Here is a 23,655-nt window from a genome sequence, read left to right as displayed (position 1 = left end):
GTGCGCGCTCCCTGCACCTCATTGGACGGTTAACTGTCATGGCTGTTAAAATCAGCATTTTTTTTTTTTTGCTAGAAATTAATGTAACCCCCTGAAAAGTATATATTTTCTGAAGGCAGAGACCCTGGAGAATGAAAGTCACACAATATTTGCGCAGTTCTGTATCAAAAGCATATTCTCAGGAAAAAAAATAAAAATAATTTTAGTGCAAACACTATTTTACCTATTTTTTGGATAAAATATGGGGTTGTGTCGAGTCAGTAGATACCAAAAACATCAAGCCTTAAAATTGCGCACACCTGTGAAGTCGCAGAAAACATTGGTACCTAAAATAGGGCTTGCTTTAAAAGCCTTTACAGGTCATCAGTGTAGAGTTAACCATGAATTATGGGCCTAGAATGATTGCTCTCACCCCAGCATTTGTGACAAGACCTCGTATGTGTGGCACAATTGATGTAGGCATACATGTACTCATATATACTGATGCATACATACATGTGCTTTTGATATGGTGGTGACGGGCGCTTTACACTCACCGGCCTCTTTATTAGGTACACCTGTTCAATTGCTTGGTACATAGGCAAATTGCTAATCAGCCAATCACATGGCAGCAACTCAATGCATTTAGGCATCTAGTCGTGGTGAAGACAACTTGCTGAAGTTCAAACTGAGCATCAGAATGGGGAAGAAAGGGAATTTAACCCCCTGGCGGTATTCCCGAGTTTAGCTTGGGGTTAAGTTTCAGTACCAGAAGCGGTAACTCCAAGCTACACTCAGGATTACACTGCAGCATTGCTCAGGGATCCATCCAGCACTTATCTTGTCTTGCGCTCCCACGATGTCCCCCCTGCAGCGTCCCCGGCCATGTCCACCAGCCAATGCCGGCATCTGTCTTCCAGGTTCCATTCCCTGCGAGCGTCGGGACATACAGGACGTACGGGGACGGAACCGGCGGGAAATTCCAAAATGTGAAATGTGACATTCACTCAATACACTAAAGTCACATAGTAAACCATTGCTGTATCAAACCATTTCACATACATTTTGTCCCGAGTGCTTTGTCCTGTGCACTGCCTGCATTTTTACTGTTCTTTCTGCCTGGAAACTTAGAAAAGTCCATGGCATCCAAAAAGCATCCCTTTAGGTCAAAAGCAGTTTTAGACCGGCTAGAGAACAGCGATAGTAAATCAGAACTACTTGCAGAATTAAGTGATAATGATTCATGGGGAAATTCGTCATCAGACACTGAAAACGATTCTGCAACTTTGCTCAGTGATGTACGAACTTGGCGCTATATTTCAAATTTCAGTGTTTTTGGTTTGATTACATTATTGAATTCAATTTATTATTATTATATTATTCTTTTTTATGATTATTTATTCGATTATAATTTATGATTTCGTGTTTCAAATTTTATCATACCCGGGATGTTTACTAGATTCTTGTTCGGACAGATTTCAGTGAGTTATATCTAAGAATTACAGGCCTACAATGAAAAAACATATTTCCATGCAAAAAAATGTACCGCTTTGAGCACAGAAATACATAATCATATCACTAGGGAGGTTAAGTGACTTGGTAATGTACTAGATGCTTGCACCCCCTTTTTTGTAGATCTCCTGTACCTTGTCTGTAGTCTGTGATCATCTGCCATAGCATGCCTATAGTCTCTGATCATCTCTTGCAGCATGTCTGCAGTCTCTGACAGTTTATGCAGTAATACACTTACTGCATCATTTGGGGCCCTTAGGAACTCATGGGCCCCTATTTTAAGTATGTTAGATACCACTGCTTAGCTGGAAGAAATAATTTGGACTTTCAACTCCAACAAAAGCCTCTCTGTGACACAGATCATCCTCTCTGTGTTGTGGATATGACCAGGGGTGGACTGACCATTTGGAAACTCGGGCACTGCCCGAGGGCCCAGGGTCAGTAGGGGGCCCCACGAGATGCCCCTGGTACATTTTTCATAGGCTTTTTTGAGTTTGGGCAAGTACACAGGGGCCCCATGATCCCCTATTGCCCGGGGGCCCCATGAGTTGTCAGTCAGCCCCTGGACATGACTAGTAGGTGGTCATGGAGGTTAGATAATGATGAAGTTGCCTGCAAGTGATCCACATTTTTTACAATTATTAGTATTAGGTTCATAAACATGGATGCTTGCCCTGGCAAATGTATAAATACAGAGCAGATACCTCAGGGGCCATAGTCATCCTTTACAAATTCTATATTCTTTGTTTTGTAGAATTTAATATTGTATGAATAACATGGAAACTATTTATGAATAAATATGAAAACTAATGGTGAAGAAAATATGTTTTATATACATCTCAAAGTAAGGCTAAAAAAAATATATGCAAAATGGGTCTGATTAAAAGAAATAAGGAGAAACAAAAATTGTACAATCGTCCACAGTCAAGAAACGTAGGACTAAAATGGTTGGCTCAGCTTGAAGATCTGTTCAATATCAAATTGGCTTGGCGAGTAAAAGTAGAACAATAAAGATGTTACACACATTGTAAGGTTATATGTGTGCATTACAATTCTGCAGAGGCTTATCTGTAAATAAAAGGGCCCTGAAACCAGGGTCACTGATGAGGGGTATGGACCTCCTGTACTGGGCCTGGGCCCCATCAGTTCAGTAGGGAGCCTGAGGCAGAGAGAGGATTCTTTAAATATGAGAGACTTTCTAGTCAAACTGGGACTTTTGAGTTTATATAATAAAAGAACAAATTTCAAGAGTGGAAACTGCATTTATTTTTCAAAATACTCCCCTACTACATTTATACACTTTTCCCATGTTTAACTAATGCCTGGAAAGCTTTGTCATAGAAAGATTTGTCAGTATGCCTGAACCATCCTAGGACAGCCTGCTTCACTTCATCATCAGTGCTGAAATGCTGACTTCTGAGGAACTAATTTGTCACCAGAAACACTTGCCATCACTCTACCAGCAGAGACAATTGTTCAAAAATTTTTTTTTGTGGTGGTGAGTCTGCATACTTCCGCTGCGTTGATGCTCATTTTGATTCCAAAGTGAAAAAATGTGCCCAGGTTTTGTCACATGTAATGAGGTGATCCAGAAAATCCTGCTCTTCTCTGTCAAAAGGCTCCTTTAATGCAGTGCAGACTTCAACTCTTCTGTGCCGGTCAAAAGCAAAAAGCTGTCTTGGTACTCAGCGTGTGCTAGCCTTTCGAAAATGCAAATGTTTGTGAATGATTGTGTTTAATGTTCCCACAGAAAGATTCATCTCTTGAGCAATCTCCTGACAGGTTATGCGTTAATTATCCAGGATCAGACGTTGCACGTGCTGAATGTTCACAGGAATGACTGCTGTGGGCTGGGAACCACCACGACTGGCATCGTCACTGATGTATGTACTGCCATCTTTGAAACGTTTATACCATTCAAGACTGCTGTAGGCTGGGAACCACCACGGCCGGGAAAATCTCTGATGTAAGTACGGCATTCTTTGAAACGTTTATACCATTCAAATGTCTTTCTGCAGCTGAGTGTCTCATCACTGTACTGTACTTAAAGCAGAGTTCCACTTAACCTATCAAAAAATAAAAGTCAGCAGCTACAAAAACTGTAAAAAAACAGCCACTTACCTGTCCCTCGTTTCACCGGCCATCCTGTATTCCAGGAGGCCGGCATCTTCAGTGTGGGCACCTGGCTGTGACAGCTGGCGGCTTCACAGCCAGGTACCAACTGCGCATGCGCAAGTAGCGCTGCGCTTAGTGAACGATCTTGTAGTCTTCTGGGACCTGTCACGTGTCCCAAAAGACTACAGGGAGGAAGGACACCTTCCGCTTCCGATCGCCTAGGTGATCGGACCGGAAGTGGGAGCAGGTACCTGTCAAATTCGGGTACCTGCCCCTGCTCCCCAAAGGTGCCAATACTTAATGGGGAGCAGTCCTTAAAGCGGAACTTCCCCTTTTGGGTGGAGCTCCACTTTAAAGCCTTTTGTTGATATCCACAGGTTTTAATTCATTACTACACGCTGTTCCATGTACGAACTTACATTGTTGTCTGCCATCTTGATTAATGGTCTCTGGACTGGCTTGGGACATGTGCGCAGCCTATCAGCAATAAGACACACTTGACATTTACTACTGCGTGTAGTAGCACCACACTAGCATCCCTTTTTATACCTGTAAAATTAAAAGTCCCGGTTTGACTTGAACACCCCTCATATATATGGGAGCACACACAGTAAACCCACGGGTATTAAATAAAAGTTCCTCTAGGCCTATCAGTTCAGCAGTAGGAGCCGGGGACAGAGAAGGGACTATTTACTTATTTTCAGGAGCACATTGAGTAATCCTCTGTGCTGTGGCTCCTGACAATTAAATTAAAGTTCTGACCTCTTTTTCTATATCAATCTGTCAAGGCAGGCGGAACTATACCCCCGGTTCACATATATGTGGCTGCGCGGGCCGCGTTTTGCACGGGCACGAGGGCCCATTCATTTGAATGGACTCCTGTGCCGTGACAACCAGGGAAGAAGTCCCTGCACTTCTTTGGAAAACACAGCCCACATGGGAACCTTGGTTCCCAGTACGGTTGCATTTTCCAGTGCGGGCGGCGTGCCATTAGAAATAATGGCACCCACCCACGGGTCCGCATTTCTCTGTGCGGCTGGTGCGGCTGCACAGATTTTCATGCAGATCCGCACTACCAGCACAGATGTGAACCTAGGGTTAATGTAATTGTTGGGAGCCACAACATGGAGGAATAATCCACTCCCAAAGATATACAAATACATAGTCCCCTCTCTATCGCCAGCTCCTGCTACTGAACTGATGAGGCCCGGGGAACTTTAATTGCTGAGCCACGGCTGGTGGGATTACTGTGTATGCACAATAAGGTATTTAAAATCCCTTGTCCCTGTCTGTCTGGCTGTAAGGGGAAAACTGTGTCAGGCAGGCAGTACGGGGCCCCACAATGGCAGCCATGGCAGTAACGGTCATACAATACTGTTGGATCTCCCTGCTGTGGGCATAGCTAAGCTTTTGATCTTCAGGACAATTGATGGATGAAAGCCTCACTCAAACAATCTGGTGTTTCTAGGACCCAGGAGCAGCGGCGGTGAACTAGGAAGTGGCTGTGAGTACAAGGAGAGTGTTGCAATGCTCTGTAAGCCTTTTCACTTCTTGGCAGTACCTTGTCTGTACAGGATCAGGGGTGCAGGTAGGTTGCCGTTCACAGCAACTAAATCAGAACAATGCATGTTTGTTACTTTTACCTTTTATTAAAAAATATTACAAATCTCTAGGGAGTTTGACCTATAGTTCAAACCTTTGTGCAGAAAAACACAATTTTTGGTCCACACATTCTCCTGTCTACCTCAATAGATTATCAGTAAGGCCGCTTGACCTTGTCATTGGTTTGGCAAGTTCTTTATCAGGTTTGCTTTTATACAAGATCCCTGGAAATGACCATAATGAATATACTTAGTAAACCTGTAATTTTCATACTAAATGTTTAATATTCTACTATTGTCAGCTTGATGTTGACCAACAGCTAGTTTTAATACAGGCTCAGGTGTTATAAAATATTAGATGTGTGTCCAGTCCTTTAACCTTTAGAAGAAAACCTGATTTTTGTTGGGATCCACTGTCCCTATTCTATTTTTTGCATTCCTACAGCCTGTTGTATGTGAAGTTATATGTAGTATATGATGTGTTTGGGTTATTGTAACTTTCTTTGGCCCAGGGGAGAGCAGAAAAGGGCTTTTTGCCCTTTGGACTGAAGTTGTACTTACATTTGGAAAATAATATGAGCAGACAGTGTACCTGTAAACACCTGTATAGCAGTTTTCTCTGTCATTGCCTGGGTTAACAGTTGACAGATGTCATTGTAGTCACAACTTTAGGCCAGAGAGGAGAAGGCCAGGACAGTGGTATTCTGTGCAAGGTTTTGCTGCTCTAGCTGTCAGTGCAGAATTGATAATGTTTTAAGATTTTGGGGCATTTAAGTGTTTATGTGGTTAGGATTTTAGGGGTTAAAGAGGGACAGGTGTTGATTTGTGTTAGGTATAGGGTAAGGGCAAGGTTAAATGTTAAGGTCAGGTTAAAGCGGAACTCCAGGCTTAAAAGAGAAGTACAACCAAAGCTCTTTTGGCTGTACTTCTGTGGATCACAGGAATGCAGTTTGTTCTGCACTCCTGTGACCCATTTTCAGCTGACAGTGGGCTGAAATCACTCAGCCAGTCCAAACTGGGGAAAGATCCTGACTTTAAAGTCGGGATCCACACCAGAGTCTTGAGCAGCACCTGGCTTAGCCTGTCAGTGATCTTCTGAGAGCCTGAGCCAGCCGCTCCCTCCTCCTCCACCCCCCAACACTCCAGTGAGTGTGGGGGGGCAGAGCAGAAAGCGGTTACTGACAGTCACTGCTCTTTGCTCAGAGCAGCTGTGAGAACGCAGCGATCAGCGGTCACGTGATCGCTGAGTTCTCTCCCTTAGAACCGTTGGAAGTCACATGCAGCATCAGATCGATGCTGCATCCACCTAGGTAAGTATGATTTAAAAAAAAAAAAAAAGAAATACCATACTTCTTTTTTCAAGAGGAACACACACAAAGGTTAGTTAAGGCGATTATGTTATGTATTTGATTCTGTTATACAGTACCAAAAGGCTGCGAATTATCAGACCACTGTTCTATTAAGGTTTATAAACTACATTGTGCACATCATACAGGCTGTGGATGCAGTACTGGGTACCTTAGCTGGATTTTTGCAGCACTTCCTACAGGTTTAATTTATCGTAGGCACATATGCAGCTGAGAATTGCTGGGGACAGGTAAGGACATTGGCATTCAGAAAATATGCAGTAATCTGTCTGTGTACACCAATGTCTATCCTGTACTGTTCAGATGAATAGAGCTTGTCTGCTAAGGAATTTCAGGGTAATGGTTGGCATCTGCATGATGCATCTCACCACTGATTGGCCCTGAAAATGAACCTATGTTTGTCTATACATGGCAAAGTAACAGGATAAATTGTCTAGGGTGTCTTTAAGCAGCGAATACTTTCCCTCCTTGCGCACCGCTGATGCTTTTATCTATCTGTAATTTTCATTAGAATATTTAGTACCTACAAGTATGGAGGAATATGTGATTCTTCTGTACCAACCATGCATGGCTTGATGCCAGGCCCAAGTGATTTAATTTGAGGGTGGTGGGGGTGCAATTGTGTAAGTTTAAACTTGTTCAGCAAATTTAAACTTGCAATGAAACATTGGTAGGCCTGTTTGCATATCCTGGCAGTGGGAGCATAGAGGTTAGCACTGTATGTATGCCTAGTATAGGCATATTAAAGTGATATGGTCTCTAAAGTCAATCTTCAAAGGAGGGAAATCTGTAAATACTCACCTCTACTGCTACCTGTGCTTCTGATCTCTTCAGTGCTAAAGAGAAAACACGCACTGGACATCTTGCAGAATTTGACTTTTCTTGGAATGTCTATTTGTTGGTCCCCACCACAGCAGGGGACCAGGAATCTGAAATTACTACAAGTGTCGAATCTGCAGGATTTTCAATGGGCACTTTCTCTTCTGTATGGCAGAGCTCGGTGGTGAGGGCATTAGGAGCAATTATTATTCTTTGTCTACCTTCCAGGGGCAGCTTTTTTTTGGAGACTGGCTTTTGTGACTGTTGCTTTGTGGATGCGCTGGGGTGTTGTGTTATGGGTGAACTTTCTGGGACAAGTGGTTGAAACCATAAGTGTTAATGACACAGGTGACTTGAGATCTTCGCCTTTGCTCCAGCACAGAAATCTGACTCACGGTGATTGTGTAACAATGAGGAGTGGAAAGCTTCTTAATACACTAGGTAGTCCTTGCCATAGTAATCCATGGAACAATAGCTGCTATAAAAGTGAACTTTTATAGCAAGACTCCTGTACAGGAGCAGAGTTGAAGTTCTCCGGTCACCATTGTCATTGACACTTAAATGTCAATCACTTGATGCAAAAAGTCCATCTATAACACGGTTCCTAAGTGCATCCACAAAGAATTACAGCCAACACAGAAATTAATCTAGTAAATACAGTAAGGCAATGCAGTGAGCAAAGATAATGTGCAAAAAGCAGCATCTCCAAGAAAATTCCAGATGATGTCACTGAAAGAGGGTTTCTAATTGGTTTGTAAGCAGGTGCTTACAGGTGCTTATGTTGAGTTAGATAAGTTTACCAGGATGCCCAGGTAGGAAGAGTTTAAGCCAGGCTCTGCACTTTTTGGGAATTTCTGGGCTCTGCCCTCCACCCTGTGCAGTCTATAAATAGGGGAAAGGCTCTGTTTAGGGGCTCTCTGCCATGGCCTGCATGGGAAGGAGATGAGTGGCAAAGAATGAAGATGTAACCATTGGCAGCATATGGAGCACCTTCAAAGGGAAGTTCACCTTGGGCCAGGACTCCTCCACTCTATGGACTCTTAGGGAGTCCACCCCTGGGGAGGTATGCACTGGGCAGCCTGTATCTAGTCAGTTAGGGGAGGACTGTGGTGCATGTTCATTGCACTGTTGGATTGAAAGGGGTATATAGTGGTATATGGTGTATGAAAAAGAACAGGGCCTATTACACACACTTGGGGTGAAGAGAAGGACATGTAGTTGCTAATGGTAACAATCGCAAAATAATGATATGGCAGCCAGACAGTGTAAGGACAGTACCGGCAGGGGTGACTGGTTCTATGTATAGCACGGGGATCAGTTTGCTGATTCCCCAGCTAGCGGTCGGTGCCCCATGCAATCGGGGCCAAACCAGCATGGCAGAAACCTTTAGGAACCTAGCCGCAGGTACGGGAAGAGTTCACAGAGGGGGTTTGAACTGTTACATGTCGGGATCCATACTCAATCATTGTGAGTGAGGTGATAGGAAAGCTGGACTGGTGGAATGTGACACAAACTCAGTGATGTTCCCTTCTAAATGTCATATTTCGCAGGACAAGGTGTGCAGTCTCATGGGACAAAGTGGTTGACAGTACAGAATCTTGAGTTATGGTACAATTGCATCAGGTGTACGGCTCACTTCTAATACAGGGTACCGCCTTAAATTTGAGTTCACACACAGGTTGTTATGGGTTAGGCCAGTTTTTGCACAGTGCATGGCCAGCTTTACAGCCCCAGCCATGATGAAAAGAAACAACACTGTCACAGTCTCTAAAAAAACATGCAAACTTAAAGTTGTTGTATGTGTGTCTCTGAACGTGAGGTTTTGCACCTTAGCTCATTGGCCTACTCACCTCCTATGAGGTTACATTTTAATTTATTGTACATTACTAAAAATCTCTCGAGGGGTGAGACTGTGATAAAGTCAATGGGAGATGCCATGTAATTCAGTCCACCAGTGTTAAAGTTTATGTAGGGCCAAAACGTGTTTTTTTTTTTCCCTTTTTTTTTTTCTCTATTCTTTCATTGAGGAAAGGTTTAAACCCTGTAATGGTAATTATTGTTCTCTGTGTACGGTTGTAGAAATTTTCTCTCACTTTCCAACCCAGGGACACAACCAGAAGTTAGAGGAAATCTCCCGTAGTGATCACTTCTTCTTCTGGTGATAACTCTAAAATTTTAGATTTACCATTGTTTGTTTCCCAGTTCAAGGGGTGAATATCCCCAACAGGAAACCAAACAGCAATTTTTTAAACAGTATTATATAATTTAATATATTTTATGTGAAATTATGTATAAGGCTGCTATTCTTGTTTTAACTTTCACACTTTTCAGCAATGCCTAAGTTTGTGCTGTAAGACAAATCAGATCTATATAAACACACTTGTTTTGGGCTGTGGTCTGAATAAAGTCACCTTTCATGTGTTTTTTCCTAGCTTTCACGATGTCCTCAACCGCCAACATTTTGACCAGGCTGATGGCGAATTGTCACTCCATTTCTGAAAAAGCTGGAACCATTGTCAGAAGTGTTATGAGTGGAGGAGATCTGGGTATTGTGGAAAAGGTTGTGATTAGTATTTTTCATTTTATTATTACTATTATTGTTTATTTATTTATTGCAGTCATTCAAGAATGCTACATTTCAGAAACTTTGTATTTTTAAAAAATATAGCATTATGCAAAACGGTACTTTTCCTGTTCTGAACAAAAGGTTTTTTGGATAGCCCCCTCCCTCACCTTGTACTGCTGATACTTACCTTCCCAGTGGTTCCCACCACCCCATTTGCCAACAACATCTTATGATTTTTTTCCCTTTTCTCCCATGATGTAGCCTTGTGCTTTTTGTTGTGCCAATCTCCAGGGCCAAAAACTATATTATGGGAAGCAGGAGGATCCTTAACCCCATATAATCTTAGCTTTGCGTATGGGAAGGATTACAACCTCTATACAGCTCTGGCTAGGTTCCAATTTGGGTGATTTCCCATCAGGAGCGCCAACAGCAGTAAAACACTTTTCCTACTAGAAATTGTGCATTTCTATTGCTTTCTGTTGTAAATCTTTCCCCTAAAGCCAGCCATAGATGGATCGAATCTTGGCCGGGTCAGCAGGGACTGGTTGAGATTCCATCCATCTGTTGGCAAGCTTGTTGTACTGAAGTCGATCCATCAATTAACTTCAGTACAACCAACCTACTGGGTTTTTCCTGAAGAATTTGTGCAGGTGGCTATAGCTGGCAACACTAATTGTGTTTTGCTGACAGGGAATGCTCCCCGCTGGAAGAACCCAACAGTACTGTGGGAGGGATTCCCTTATCAACCCCAAGGTGGAAGGAAAGAAAACTGCATAATCTATGGGCTGCTTTACTTTCTCGCCCAAGACAAACAAAAGAGATAACTGCTTTGGCTGGAAATCTCATTTAATACTGAGTGGTTGGCATAATGTTACTTTAAAATTACCATGCCATTATAGTCAAGAATTTAGAAAACATTATACTTATTAAAGAAGTCAGTAGTTTGCCCTTCCTGCTGCTAAGGCCCCTGAACACCGCTTCAATACTAGGGGGTCCAAACTAAAACCAACACTTCTCGATCCTTCAGCTCTCACTGGTTCCTCCTGACCTCCACTCTTGTACAATAGTGATCACATCAATATTGTACTCTGTAATGGGTGGAGGTCAGAGAGACGATCCAGAAACAGCTGCATGGGGCCCAAGAGATCGACACTCTGAAGTATCAGTTTGATAATGGATTTCAGCTGAAGATTTCTCAGCATCCAAGTGATGTTCGGCAGTGCAAGCAACTGAAAAGGCAAGTATCTACTGACTTTTCTTACATGTATAGCTAATTTCAAATTCTTAAAGCCCAACTCTAGTCAAAAATGAAATTTAGTGCATTTTGCATCAGTTACCTTACTCCTCAGTCCTGATTCCAAACACCTCTTCCTCAGCCATCCTGCTTAGGAGGCCATTGATGAAAGTCATTTCCCTCTATGAGCCAAGCTAATTTCCCTGCCCTGGGGAACAGGCATTCTTCCCTTCTCATTATCTTCATGGGCACTGGTCGTCTTACTACCTCTGTGAGTTCTCCTACCTCTGGAGCCTATGACAGAGGACCTGGTCGCTGGAAGTTTCACCTCCATCAACAAGTGTCCATATTGTGGCCGTGATGTGGACACCTGAAGAAGGGCCCCAGGATTTTCAGACTAGTGGGGGGGGGGGGGGGGGGTTTGCTAGTATCCTGGAGAATGCTTTATCTATACATTTTTACTTGTTTTGTTTGTGTTTTCTTGAACCTTTGTGCCTTTTCATTATTTAATTTTATCTCAGTACTATTCTCTGTAGGGGCTGACTGAATTGCATCTGGGGAAAAATCCTTTGCAAAGGTTATTGGAATTTAGACATTGTGCTGATGACTTCCCAACAGCTGTTGGTGAAGTTGTAGTCTAGACTAGCCAGGAGAATTGAGGCATATAACATGTGCTATGCCACTGAAAAAGAAGCATCCTGAGATCATTTAATTAGCAAATTTAGATGCCCACATGATGTATCCACTGTATATGACTACAACTTAAAAGTATACATAGAAAAAGATTTATATAGACATTTTATTGGTAAAATTACATACATACAAAAAATATATTGAGGATACCTTAGCTGACCTCCTCTTCTGAAAATGCTAGCTATCATCCCGCTCCATTGTTTTCTGTATTTTCTGAGTCACTGACCAATATCAAGTATACGTCAGGAGTTCTGGCTGCACTCAGACTTTGGTTGCTGCATGGTTCCACCAGATCAGCGAAACAAAATGATGAAGCCAGAGACAGACAGAAAACTAGCCTTTTCAGAAAGAGGTCAGCAATGATGGCCACCATATTTCTTTCATGACAGGTTTTCTTAAGAGAAGTGCTTGATTTAAACAAAATTCAGCCACTTTAGGCCAGGTGGGAATGGGACGTTTTAAAGCATTACATTTTTCTGAACACACCTTGTCCCTGTCCTCTTCCAGCCACGTAAAATGCTATCTTTCTCTCATAAACAAATACAATTATCATAATTGACTGATGAATGAAAATTGTTTTTGGAATCTGATCTGACATCTTTGTTTGTAGACTGGAGCAAATGACCTGCAGACTGCGGCTGACCGCCTGGTTCAACAAAGTATATGTTCCTCTCTTGCAAGAAAATTCCCACAGCTAACCATCATTGGTGAAGAGGTACTCATTATACCTATGGAATAATTTGCATGGCACATCAACCAGTACTGCAGGCATCAAAAATCGGGGTTGCTGTACAGCCTTCTGTGTGGATAATGCACCCCTAACATCAGTTTATTACAGTCTTAAAAGTTGTAGGGAGATCTGTGATCATATAAAACCATGAGACTATAAAGTGTGTTGTATATAGGCCACAGAACTCCAAGATGATTTTTCATACTCTTACAACTATTGTAGTGAGTGCATTATTCTATAGAAAGCATACAAAGGTTCACCACGTCAGTATAATTCATACATATGTTAACCACTTCGTGCACAGTGCTGATGCTGTCACTGGCGTTACTCAACTATGATTCTCTCTGTAATAAGGAAATTACAGAGTAATATATAGTGTGTTTGGAAAATAATCACCCTTCTTTAAATAATCACATTTTGTTGCTTAACAACAAAACCGCAACATTAACAACATGTACACTAGATGGGCAACAATGAGACAACCCCCAAAACAGGAATGGTATTATAGGTGGAGGCCACTTAAATTTTTTTCCCCACTCATCTTTTCTGACTGTTTTTAACTAGTTTTGCATTTGGCTAGGGTCAGTGTCACTACTGGTAGCATGAGGCGATACCTGGACCCTACAAAAGTTGCACAGGCAGTCCAACTCCTGCAGGATGGCATATCAGTATGTACCATTTATAGAAGGTTTGCTGTGTTTCCCAGCACAGTCTCAAGTGCATGGAGGAGATTCCAGGAGACAGGCAGTTACTCTAGTAGAGCTGGAGAGGGCCGTAGAAGTTCCCTAACCCATCAGCAGGACTGGTATCTGCTCATTTTGTGCAAGGAGGAACAGGATGAGCACTGCCAGAGCCCTACAAAATTACCTCCAGCAGGCGACTGGTGTGAATGTCTCTGACCAAACAATCAGAAACAGACTTCATGAGGGTGGACTGAGGGCCCGACATCCTCTAGTGGGCCCTGTGCTCACTGCCCGGCACCATAGAGCTCGATTGGCATTTGTCATTGAACATCAGAATTGGCAGGTCCGCCACTGGCACCCTGTGCTTTTCAAATGAGAGCAGGTTCACTCTGATCACATGTGACAGACATGAAAGCGTCTGGAGAACGTTTTTCTGCCTGTAACATCGTTCAGAATGACCGTTTTGGTGGTTAGTCAGTGATGGTCTGGGGAGGCATATCCATAAAGGGATGCACAGACCTCTACAAGCTAGACAATGGCCATTCGGTATCGGTATGAAATCCTTGGACCCATTGTCAGACTCTATGCTAGTGCAGTAGGTCCTGGGTTCCTCCTGGTGCACGACAATGCCTGGCCTCATGTGGCGAGAGTATGCAGGTAGTTCCTGGAGGATGAAGGAATTGATACCATTAAATGGCCCCCATGTTCGCCTGACCTAAATCCAATAGAACACATCTGGGATATCATGTTTGCCAGGTTACACCTCAGACTGTCTAGGAGCTCAGTGATGCTCTGGTCCAGATCTGGGAGGAAATACCCCAGGACACCATCCATCAGCTCATTAAGAGCAGGTCCCAACGTTGTCAGCCATGCATACAAGCACTTGGGGGCCATACAAACTACTGAGTACCATTTTGAGTTGCTGCAATAAAATTTCATCAAAATGAACTAGCCTGCTGCATCATTTTGTTCACTTTGATTTTTTGGGGTGTCTTTGAATTCAGTCCTCTGTAGGTTGATAATTTTCATTTCCATCAAACGATGGGACATCCTTATGTTCCTAACACATTACCCAGTTCATATCAGTATAGATATCCAGCATGATATTTTTCCACATTGAGATCTGATGTGTTTTCAAAGTGTTTCTTTAAAGTGTTACTAAACCCACAAATGTAAAATCAGTCTGTATATGCAGTAAAGCATGCTTGTTATACTCGCTGTGTACACGCAGTTTCACACCATTCCATGAGCGTGCGCAATTTTAAAACGTGACATGTTGGGTATCTATTTACTCTCCGTAACATCCTATTTCATATTTTACAAAAAAACTGGGGTATATATTGTTTTTGGGTTTTTTTCCAATTTTTTTTATCCGTGTATTTTTTTCCAAAAAATATATATTCATATTTGCGCATTTCGGTTTCTGTTTTCGCCTAAGTGCATTTTGAATTTTCGGTTTCGGCACCAGAGTTTTAATTTTGGTGCACCACTAATTTAAACCTCACAACCATAGTCAAGGCCAAGGAGCTTTCAAAGAAAGATGGAGTGATGGAAGAAATACAAAATAACCATCAATTGCCCTTGGACTGGCACTCCATACAAGGTTTCACCTCATGGGGTAAGGATAATCATGAGAAAAGTTAGGGATCAGCCCAGAACTACACAGGAGGAGCTTGTGAATGATCGCAAGGCAGTTGGGATCACAGTCGCCAAACAAACCATTGGTAACACAATACGCCACCATGGATTGAAATCCTGCAGTTTTCACAAGGTCCTCCTCCTCAAGAATGCACATGTACAGGCCCATCTGAAATTTGCCAATGAGCATCTAGATGGTTCAGAGAAGGATTGGGAGAACGTGCGGTGGTCAGATGAGACCAAAACTCGCTGTGTTTGGAGGAAGAAAAATGCTCACTATGACCCCAAGAACACCATCCCTACAGTCAAGCATGGAGGTGGAAACATTATGTTTTGGGGCTGTTACTCTGCTAAAAGTACAGGCTGACTTTGCCGCAGTGTGAGGCCATGTATTGTAAAATCTTGGATGAGAACCTTCTTCCCTCAGCCAGAACACTTAAGATGGATCATGGGTGAGTCTTCCAGCATGACAATGACCCAAAAATACCACCAAGGAAACAAAGGACTGGTTCAAGAAGCACATTAAGGTCATGGAGTGGCCTAGCCAGTCTCCAGACCTTAATCCTATAGAAATTAATGGAGGGAGCTGAAACTTCGAGTTGCCTAGCTACAGCCAAGAAACCTTAAGGATTTAGAGAACATCTGTAAAGAAGAGTGAACCAAACTCCCTCCTGAGATGTGTACAAACCTGGTAACCAACTACAAGAAACGTCTTGCCTCTGTGCTTGCCAGCAAGGGTTTCTCCACCAAGTACTAAGTCATGTTTTAAAACAGAAAGACAGCCTAGCGCCCTGCTATCTTTCTGTTTTATATGTCTGCAAGAGTTTCCCCTATCTTGAGCGAGGAGCTACTGGGCATTGCATGTGTGCTTTGAAGTATCCCCATTGCTCATCCGCCACTTATGGACTTTCGCAAAGACTATATTCCATCACCATTCTTAGGCATTGTGTACAAGTATGTCATGTTTTGCTAGGGGATAAAATACTTATTTTACTCACGGAACTGCAACTCAATTTATACCATGTGTTTTTCTTAGGATTTGTGGTTGATATTCTGTCTCTATCATTGAAAATACACTTATGATTAAAAATAATAGACCCTTCATTTCTTTGTAAGCGGGCAGACTTACAAACTCTGCAGAGAATCAAATAATTATTTTCCCCACTGTGTATAGTATATGCACAATGATCGTGTATGTATTAATTAATTTATTAATTAGATAAAAATTGAATTAAATGCAAGTGTTGGAATTTGTCCTGATATAAGGCTCTTGTCACTTCTTGCACTTTGGCACTGTAGCTGGAAGAGGGACAGACAGGACTGTTATTCAGGTTCAGTAAAAAGCACTTGTACTAGTAGAAAACATGCTTATAATTCCTGGTACACATGTTAAGATTTTTTTTTGTTTAACTCAGCTGGCTGAACGAAAAAAAAACTTAGGAGGTTTCTGTACTGACTATGCGATGTTAGTACAGCGATCTCACCGCTGTGCTATTATGTTCTGAAAAGGGGACCACCTCCCGCCAGAACACATCGTTCAGCGCTTTGCAGCCAGTGGCTGAGAGCATTGATCAGATGCTGATCAGCTTCTGATTTTCCAGCATGCTCGTTAGAAGCTGGACGTAAGATCGGTTTCTGTCGAACAAAGACCTGTACGCACAGACCGAATGTTGGCTGGTTTCTACTGTCCTGGCTGAATTCGGCTGACATTCAGCCCGTGTGTATGGGGCTTAAGAGGGGTGAGCAGAGGGATGACCTCACTGTTGCTTCTCCTTGATTTTCCAAACTTCAGACTGAGGTGATGGTCTTTGATGGTCAGCTGTTGAAGCCTGCTTTTGCATATACTGTACATCAGGGGTGGACTGACCATTAGAGCACTCGGGCACTGCCCGAGGGCTCAGGGTCAGTAGGGGGCCCCATGAGATGCCCCTGGTATCTTTCATAGGCTTTTTTGGGTGTGGGCGAAGACACAGGGGCCCCATGATCCCTTATTGCCTGGGGGCCCCATGAGTTGTCAGTCTGCCCCTGCTATACATATGTACTCTTGGGCCTCATAATCCTTTCAAGTCTACTATCATTTAACTTCAATTTCACCAGTATATTACTGCCTGATGAAGGGGTTCTTCTTAGCATCCAAAACACATTACCTTGTTTCTTGCTGATAAACTATAATTAAAACAATATTTACACTCTAAACCATTGATGTGGTGCTCCCTGTTTCCTAAATCATTTTGTAAATGGAGTCCATTTCTATGGGCAGAAGAACAAACACAACCAGACAGGATGGTAAAAAAATTATCTACAATGACCAGATATCAATGTTTAGATTACTAGCCCCCCACCCCTCCTTCCCCTTCCCCCTTCACTCCCAACTTGTGAAAAACTTAACAAACATAGATCTTTAAGTGCCCATTTAAACTTAGAGGGTTGACTTGCCTAAAGCAAATGGACTGTTCAGTTTTGCATAGTGCAGTTGCACTTTACAATGGAATTTGCTCCAGAGCTTAGTAAATGAGATAAAGCTTCACTTTGCAATAAAAACCCAATCACATGCAAGCTTAATAAACCCCCCCCCCCAAAAAAAAACCCCAGAATTTTTGCTTGCACATGATTGGATGATGTAAGTCAGCAGAGCCTCCCCTCATTTACTAACCTCTGGAGCAAATTCACTTGCAGAGTGCAACTGACCTTGCAAAGTGAACAGTCTATTTGCCTTTGGTAAATCAGCCCCTATGTTTCTATAAGACCTACATAAGAAAATGAATCCTCGCCACACAATCACTCATCCTATACAAATACCTGTATAACGTTCAGTAATATTTATTGTTGATAAATCACCTTGTTGTCACAGGACTTGCCCTCTACAGATGTGGAAGAGTCACTGATCGAAACTGGGGAATATGCAGAAATTTTGAAGACCACTTTCCCAGCTCAGTTCAGCAATATTAAAGAGAAAGAGGTAAGCACAATCTTAGGCCTGAATATACTGTATATACATGTGCTTTGGGCAGTCATAGGGTAATATGCATAAAAACTTTTTTTATTTTATTTTTATTGGCAGCGACCTCCAGCAATGCATCTGCTTTATTGCCTCCTGGATTATATTATTTGCATTAGCAAATAAATTGTATGCCCTTCGGTAATAAAAGCATAAACATATATTGTTCACGTCTACTTGGTAAAACAGTGACGCTATTATTTTATACTATTCACAACTATATGTTATGTGTGTATACATATTCATCTGGTTTATCGTGCTGTTCTCACAGCTATTGTACATCTGAGGATTAAAGCAGATCTCTTTATCTTCATTTTGGACTATTTATGTTCACTATATTTATATTTACAGGTCGTGTTTATTAGTTGTTTCTGGGTCTTCTTGACCTTTGCTTTGTCTTGCTGCATAGTATGTCTTTCTGCTGCCATCTATAACATATACTATTAATAAAAAAGACAATTTTATAACAATCGCTATAGCAGAACTTCAGCATTGCAAAGCCGGCTGGGATCCAGGCTTGACTCAGAAGACTCCAAGCTATGTGAGTCTTTAAATTGCGCAAGAGCATCTACAGAGGTCCCTGAACTGTGGGTATCAAACATTACATATTAATATTCTGTATTCTTCTATTGAGCCAGCAGATGGCGATATAGTCTTTTTTTTCCTACAAATTTCTTTATTGGATTTTCCATACACAAGAATATATATATTTAATACAGATAGCTACCAGAGGTTAACAAGTGTCCAATGCAAACAAAATACTTAGGGGTTGATTTGCTAAAACCGGTGAGTGCAAAATCTGGTGCATTTGTGCATGGTAGCCAATCAGCTTCTAACTTCAGCTTGTTCAAATAAGCTTTGACGAAAAAAAAATGGAAACTGATTGGTTTCTATGCAGAGCTGCCCCAGATTTTACACTCTCCAGTTTGAGTAAATCAACCCCTTGGTGTCATTGACATAAAAATATAGGAAACAAACCATAAGTACATGAGAAGCATTAAGTGACTATCCAAGTGAAATAAAACAAGAAAACATCAGGGATCCAAAAAGGGAAGCGGAGGAAGGGAAAGGAGAAAGCGAGAATAAAGCAGGTAGGAGAAAGAGGAAGAAGAAAAACAATACGGGCATACGTAAACATGTCTTTTTCGAAGGGCCTCAGTGTAGTTTCTTCTACGTTACTCTTGATATCACCACTCCTGCACCTAGTGGTAGGATTTGTATAAATGCTAACACACATTAACACTGACGGTCTCCCACACAGTGGATAATGCTAAGCTTCTCTTTTATCTTAATCGCAGCAGAAACCATTACACCGATGGTGATTTTACTGTCTTCTTAGAGCCCACATGGTGATAAGAATAGTGGGGCCTTACACAGGAAAAAAAGGGGGTGGGGGGGGGTAATTAGGGAAAAGATGTCGGAAGTAGCAAAAAAAAGTGAATACTCTTGGATTTCTCTCTGGTACGTTCCACCACGCCAACATGATTTACTCACTGATTAGGGCTCGTTCACACCATGATGCAGAGCTGTCAGTTTTTCTGAGTGCATTTTGCAAGGGCACAATTAAATCAATTGTTCTCTATGTGTCCTCTTCACACCACAACACTGGTGTCATGTGCAGATTGTTTCTGCACAGGGAATCTGCAACGTGTATAAAACTCAAACTGGTGTCTCTGCAAGTAAAATCTGCATGTCCGTTCCATCAGTTTTTGTGCACATTTGGTGTGAACGAAGCCTAAAGGTTCTTGGGGTCTCAGGTATGGTACAAATGTAACCCCTATCAGGTCAGAGTAGACATTCATTGTTTTAAAAAGTAGCCAGCGGGCTGAAGTAGCTTTGCATTTGTGCTGTTTATCCTGGTACCAATTCCTCTAATATAGCTATCCTGTCTAAGCAGGAGAGCCTTGCAGCTGTTGTGGGGACCAAATTAGATTTCCAGTGAACCAGGATACACGCTCTTGTTAACCATGTGCATGGCTAGTGAATTAAAATACTGTCTGTTGGGTAAATAAGTGTGGTACAGCAGGTATTGCACAGGTGTTCTAGTCACTTGGGCTATAACCACTTGTACTGTTTCCTAGAATTGTTAAATCGCCAGGCAGTTCCTCCATATATGGAGTAAAGCGCCCTCAGCTTGGTTACATCAACAAAACTTCCGCTGAGGTCACCTAGGCAATTCCAGCAGAATCTGACAGAACTAGGCACCACCCCCTTCCCAAAAAATGTTCCAAAGTGGAAGTGGGGGGGTAGTAGGAGGAGCAGCTGAACTTACTTTTTAAGGTGAAGTTCCTCTTTAAGTAAACCATAGACACCACATGAGGTTGCATGGCGGTTGCTGTGCAAAGAGTCTCCAATCTGGTAAGGTCCCTAGAGTAAAAATGCCTATTCTTTTGGTCATAGAGATTGTGTCTGATCTGCAGGTACATCTACATGAGGAATCTGGGAAGTACCTTGTGAGGAGACCATGTCTCCTCAAAAAAATTTTTTTTAAATTGTCCTTTTTCGCAAAAGAGTTCTTGGGCAACAACTGTACTAAAGGCCGTATGTCCATAAAAAAATTAGAAGGAAAATCCTGATTTTGGTCAAGCAGTGTTAAGGGTTCAGGTGAAGAGGGACAGGTTCTTACACACCACACCAAAACAACAAAGCATTTTCCCAATAATTTGGTGTGCTTTCAATTCTTCAGGAATGAAGCAAGCTTGGATCCAAGGCAGCGATACTATCCACCCACATTGCATTGTTCTAGCAAAATTGAGTCTTGAAACTACCATGTGAAGTTCCAGTCAACTATCCTGGTGAAATGACATGCCAAAAATATTTTTGAAAGTTGGGCAGTCCTATTCCCTCTTTATGTTTTAGTAAGGATAGAGCTTGGTAGCCAATTCTCGTAATCTGGTTGGTCCATAAACACGCACTACACCTTCATCTAAGCTTACAAAAGTAAGACAAAGGCATCCATGTAGAAGAAGAATAGTCTGTGGAGGACATTCATTTTAATTACCGCTGCCCTACCGAACCACAGGAAGTGTGGTCAATCCCAAGCCTTAGGTCCTTTTCAAACTGATTAGTTTTTGATGCTCTTTTATTCAGCTTAACCATTTGCCCTCCAGAGGATTTACCCCCCTTCCTGACCAGGCCATTTTTTGCGATATGGCACTGCTGTACTTTAACTGACAATTGCACGGTCATGCAATGCTGTACATAAATGAAATTTATGTCCTGTTTTTCCTGCAAATAGAGTGGTATTTGATCACCTCTGCATTTTTTTATTTTTTGCGCTATAAACCATAAAAGACTGACAATTTTGAAAAAAATTTTTGACTTTTTTTTATATAAAACCTATCCAATAAAAAAATGTACAAGATCAAATTTCTTCATAAATTTATGCCAAAATGTATTCTTCTGTATGTCTTTGCTAAAAAAAAAAATCCCAATACGTGTAAATTAATTGGTTTACGAGAAAGTTGTATTGTCTACAAATAGCGGTATACATACTGGAATTTTTTATTTTATTGTATACTAGTAACGGCGGTGATCAGCGACTTAAAGCGGGACTACGGGACTGCAGTGTGCATTCTGACACTGGGTGGGAATTGACTGACTGTCAAATGACATCCCCAGTGACACAAATACAGTAATCCATGCTAATAAAAAGCAGACACTATACTAATGACACTGGGCAGGAAGGGGTTAACATCTGGGGCGATCAAAGGATTAACTGTGTGCTGTGTGTTTTACATAGTTACATATAGTTACATAGTCAGTCTGGCTGAAAAAAGACAAAAGTCCATCCAGTTCAGCCATTAAAAAAAAAAAGTTATAATCCTATACCCCCAGTTGATCCAGAGAAAGGCAAACAAAACCAGCAAAGCATGATCCAATTTGCTCCTGCAGGGAAGAAAATTCCTTCCTGATCCCCGAGAGACAATCGGATATTCCCTGGATAAACTTTACCTATAAATGTTAGTATCCAGTTATATTCTGTGTATCTAGGAAAGAATCCAGGCCTTTTTTAAAGCAATCCACTGAGCTGGCCAGAACCAACTCTTGAGGGAGTCTATTCCGATTTTCACAGCTCTCACTGTGAAGAAACCTTTCTATGTTTGGAGATTAAATTTCTTTCCTCTAGACATAAAGAGTGCCCCCTTGCCCTCTGTGATGACCTCAGGGTGAATAACTCTACACCGAGTTCACTATATGAATCACTGATGTATTTATACATGGTGATCATATCCCCCCTTAATCTTCTCTTCTCAAGAGAGAATTAATTCAGTTCCTCTAATCTTTCCTCATAGCTGAGCTTCTCCATGCCTTGTATCAGTTAGTTGCCCTTCTCTGTACATTCTCCAGCTCCACAATTTTCTTTTTGTGAATTGGTGCCCAAAATTGAATTGAATATTCCAGATGAGGTATTATTATTGATTTGTACCGGGGTAGAATGATATCCTCTTTCTCTGGAGTCTATACCTCTTTTAATACCAGAGAGGAGTTTGCTCGCTTCAGAAACATTATGTGCTGTGTTGTGTTTTACTACGGAGACATGCTGCTTTGTATTTCTCTGCTGTGCAAAGAAATATAAAGCAGCATGTCCTTGCTGACAGGAGAGAGACCTGTGTTGTTTACACACAGGTCTCTCACCTGTCAGCTTTCCCTGACAATTGCCGAGTGCCAGCTGGGACCCGGTGATTGACATCCCTTGTCGCCAGTAGCGGAGTATATATAAGTGATTTTGCTCAGCCCTGCCACCCTGTAACAGTACTTATGCTATAGGGCAGTGGGCAAGCTGTTAAGATCTTGTTGAAAGTTCCAAAAAGTTGGCTTGGCCTTGAGTAAGTATATCATCAGGAAGTGAAATAGTCAGGGCAAACCATGTAGAAACGTTCAATTTCAAGTTGGATAAGTCTTGGAAAAGGTGGATTTAGGCTTATTTTGCCATTTTTCTCAATCTGCTTTCCCTCCTGCTGAAATAGCCTTGTTTTCAGAACTCAGTAGCTCAAGCTGAAATTTGTGCACAAAGGTGAAGGACATATCCCTTATTGAGTGTCTCAGTCTGAGATTTTAGTGAGAGCCAGCCTGCCTGAAAGGAAATATCGTGCGTTTTTTTTTTTGGTTGACCCTTTCTTTGTTGTGTATTAAATGTTTTTTTGGACTGAACTTTGTGTACCAAATAGTAAAAAGTAAAGAAATAATAGCCAAAAAAGTATATACTTAAATGGAAAAGAAATGATCCCAAACCATTGTAGTTTTTCCCTGTAATCGTATGTAACACAATAGTATTTTTTGACCTGAGAACATTTAGATAGCGGATTACTATTTTTATTTTTCAGGCACTTATAATAATGTGCTTTAAAGCACGATACATTCAAACATGAAAACATTGCACTTATTATCACTTAGGGGACACAGGCTACATGCTGCATGTAGGCAGGTGCAGTCTGCTTTCTCTACTGTAGATGGCACTCAGCTGAAGCAGTAACGCAGCCTGGAGAAAAAGTCGGGAGAAACCAGGTCTCTCTATGGATTCCTTATCCCTGGAGGCAGCGTTCCAGTTGGCTACGCTGCCCCCAGTTTTTGGCATGCATTTGCAAAGGGGCTAGAGTAGGGAAAGAGCACATGCCTGTCAGGGAAAGTGATTAGGGAAGGGCAGGGAAAGGTTCCAGAGGAGTAAAATTGGCTTGTGTTGACCTGATACAGAATAGCAAAGTCAACTACAAAAATGC

The 23,655-nt window shown here is 41.9% G+C and overlaps 1 protein-coding gene across 1 annotated transcript in view; it reads left to right on the top strand.

Moving 5' to 3' along the window:
• The first annotated feature begins 3,319 nt into the window (after positions 1-3,319).
• BPNT1 (3'(2'), 5'-bisphosphate nucleotidase 1) overlaps positions 3,320-23,655 on the top strand; it is a 34,841-nt gene continuing 14,505 nt past the window's right edge. The window contains exons 1-5 of the mRNA XM_089685026.1: positions 3,320-3,457; positions 5,075-5,194; positions 9,826-9,953; positions 12,497-12,601; positions 17,789-17,896. Coding sequence (XP_089541152.1) covers positions 5,134-5,194; positions 9,826-9,953; positions 12,497-12,601; positions 17,789-17,896 — 402 coding nt within the window. The 5' untranslated portion in view covers positions 3,320-3,457; positions 5,075-5,133. The remainder of the gene's footprint in view (positions 3,458-5,074; positions 5,195-9,825; positions 9,954-12,496; positions 12,602-17,788; positions 17,897-23,655) is intronic.

The sequence above is a fragment of the Staurois parvus genome, unplaced genomic scaffold, assembly GCF_062004578.1.
Source record: "Staurois parvus isolate SC_StPar_1 unplaced genomic scaffold, SC_StPar_1.0 ptg000362l, whole genome shotgun sequence".
Taxonomy (NCBI): domain Eukaryota; kingdom Metazoa; phylum Chordata; class Amphibia; order Anura; family Ranidae; genus Staurois; species Staurois parvus.
Note: the sequence above shows the minus strand (reverse complement) of the source record. Positions and strands in the feature narration are given on the sequence as shown.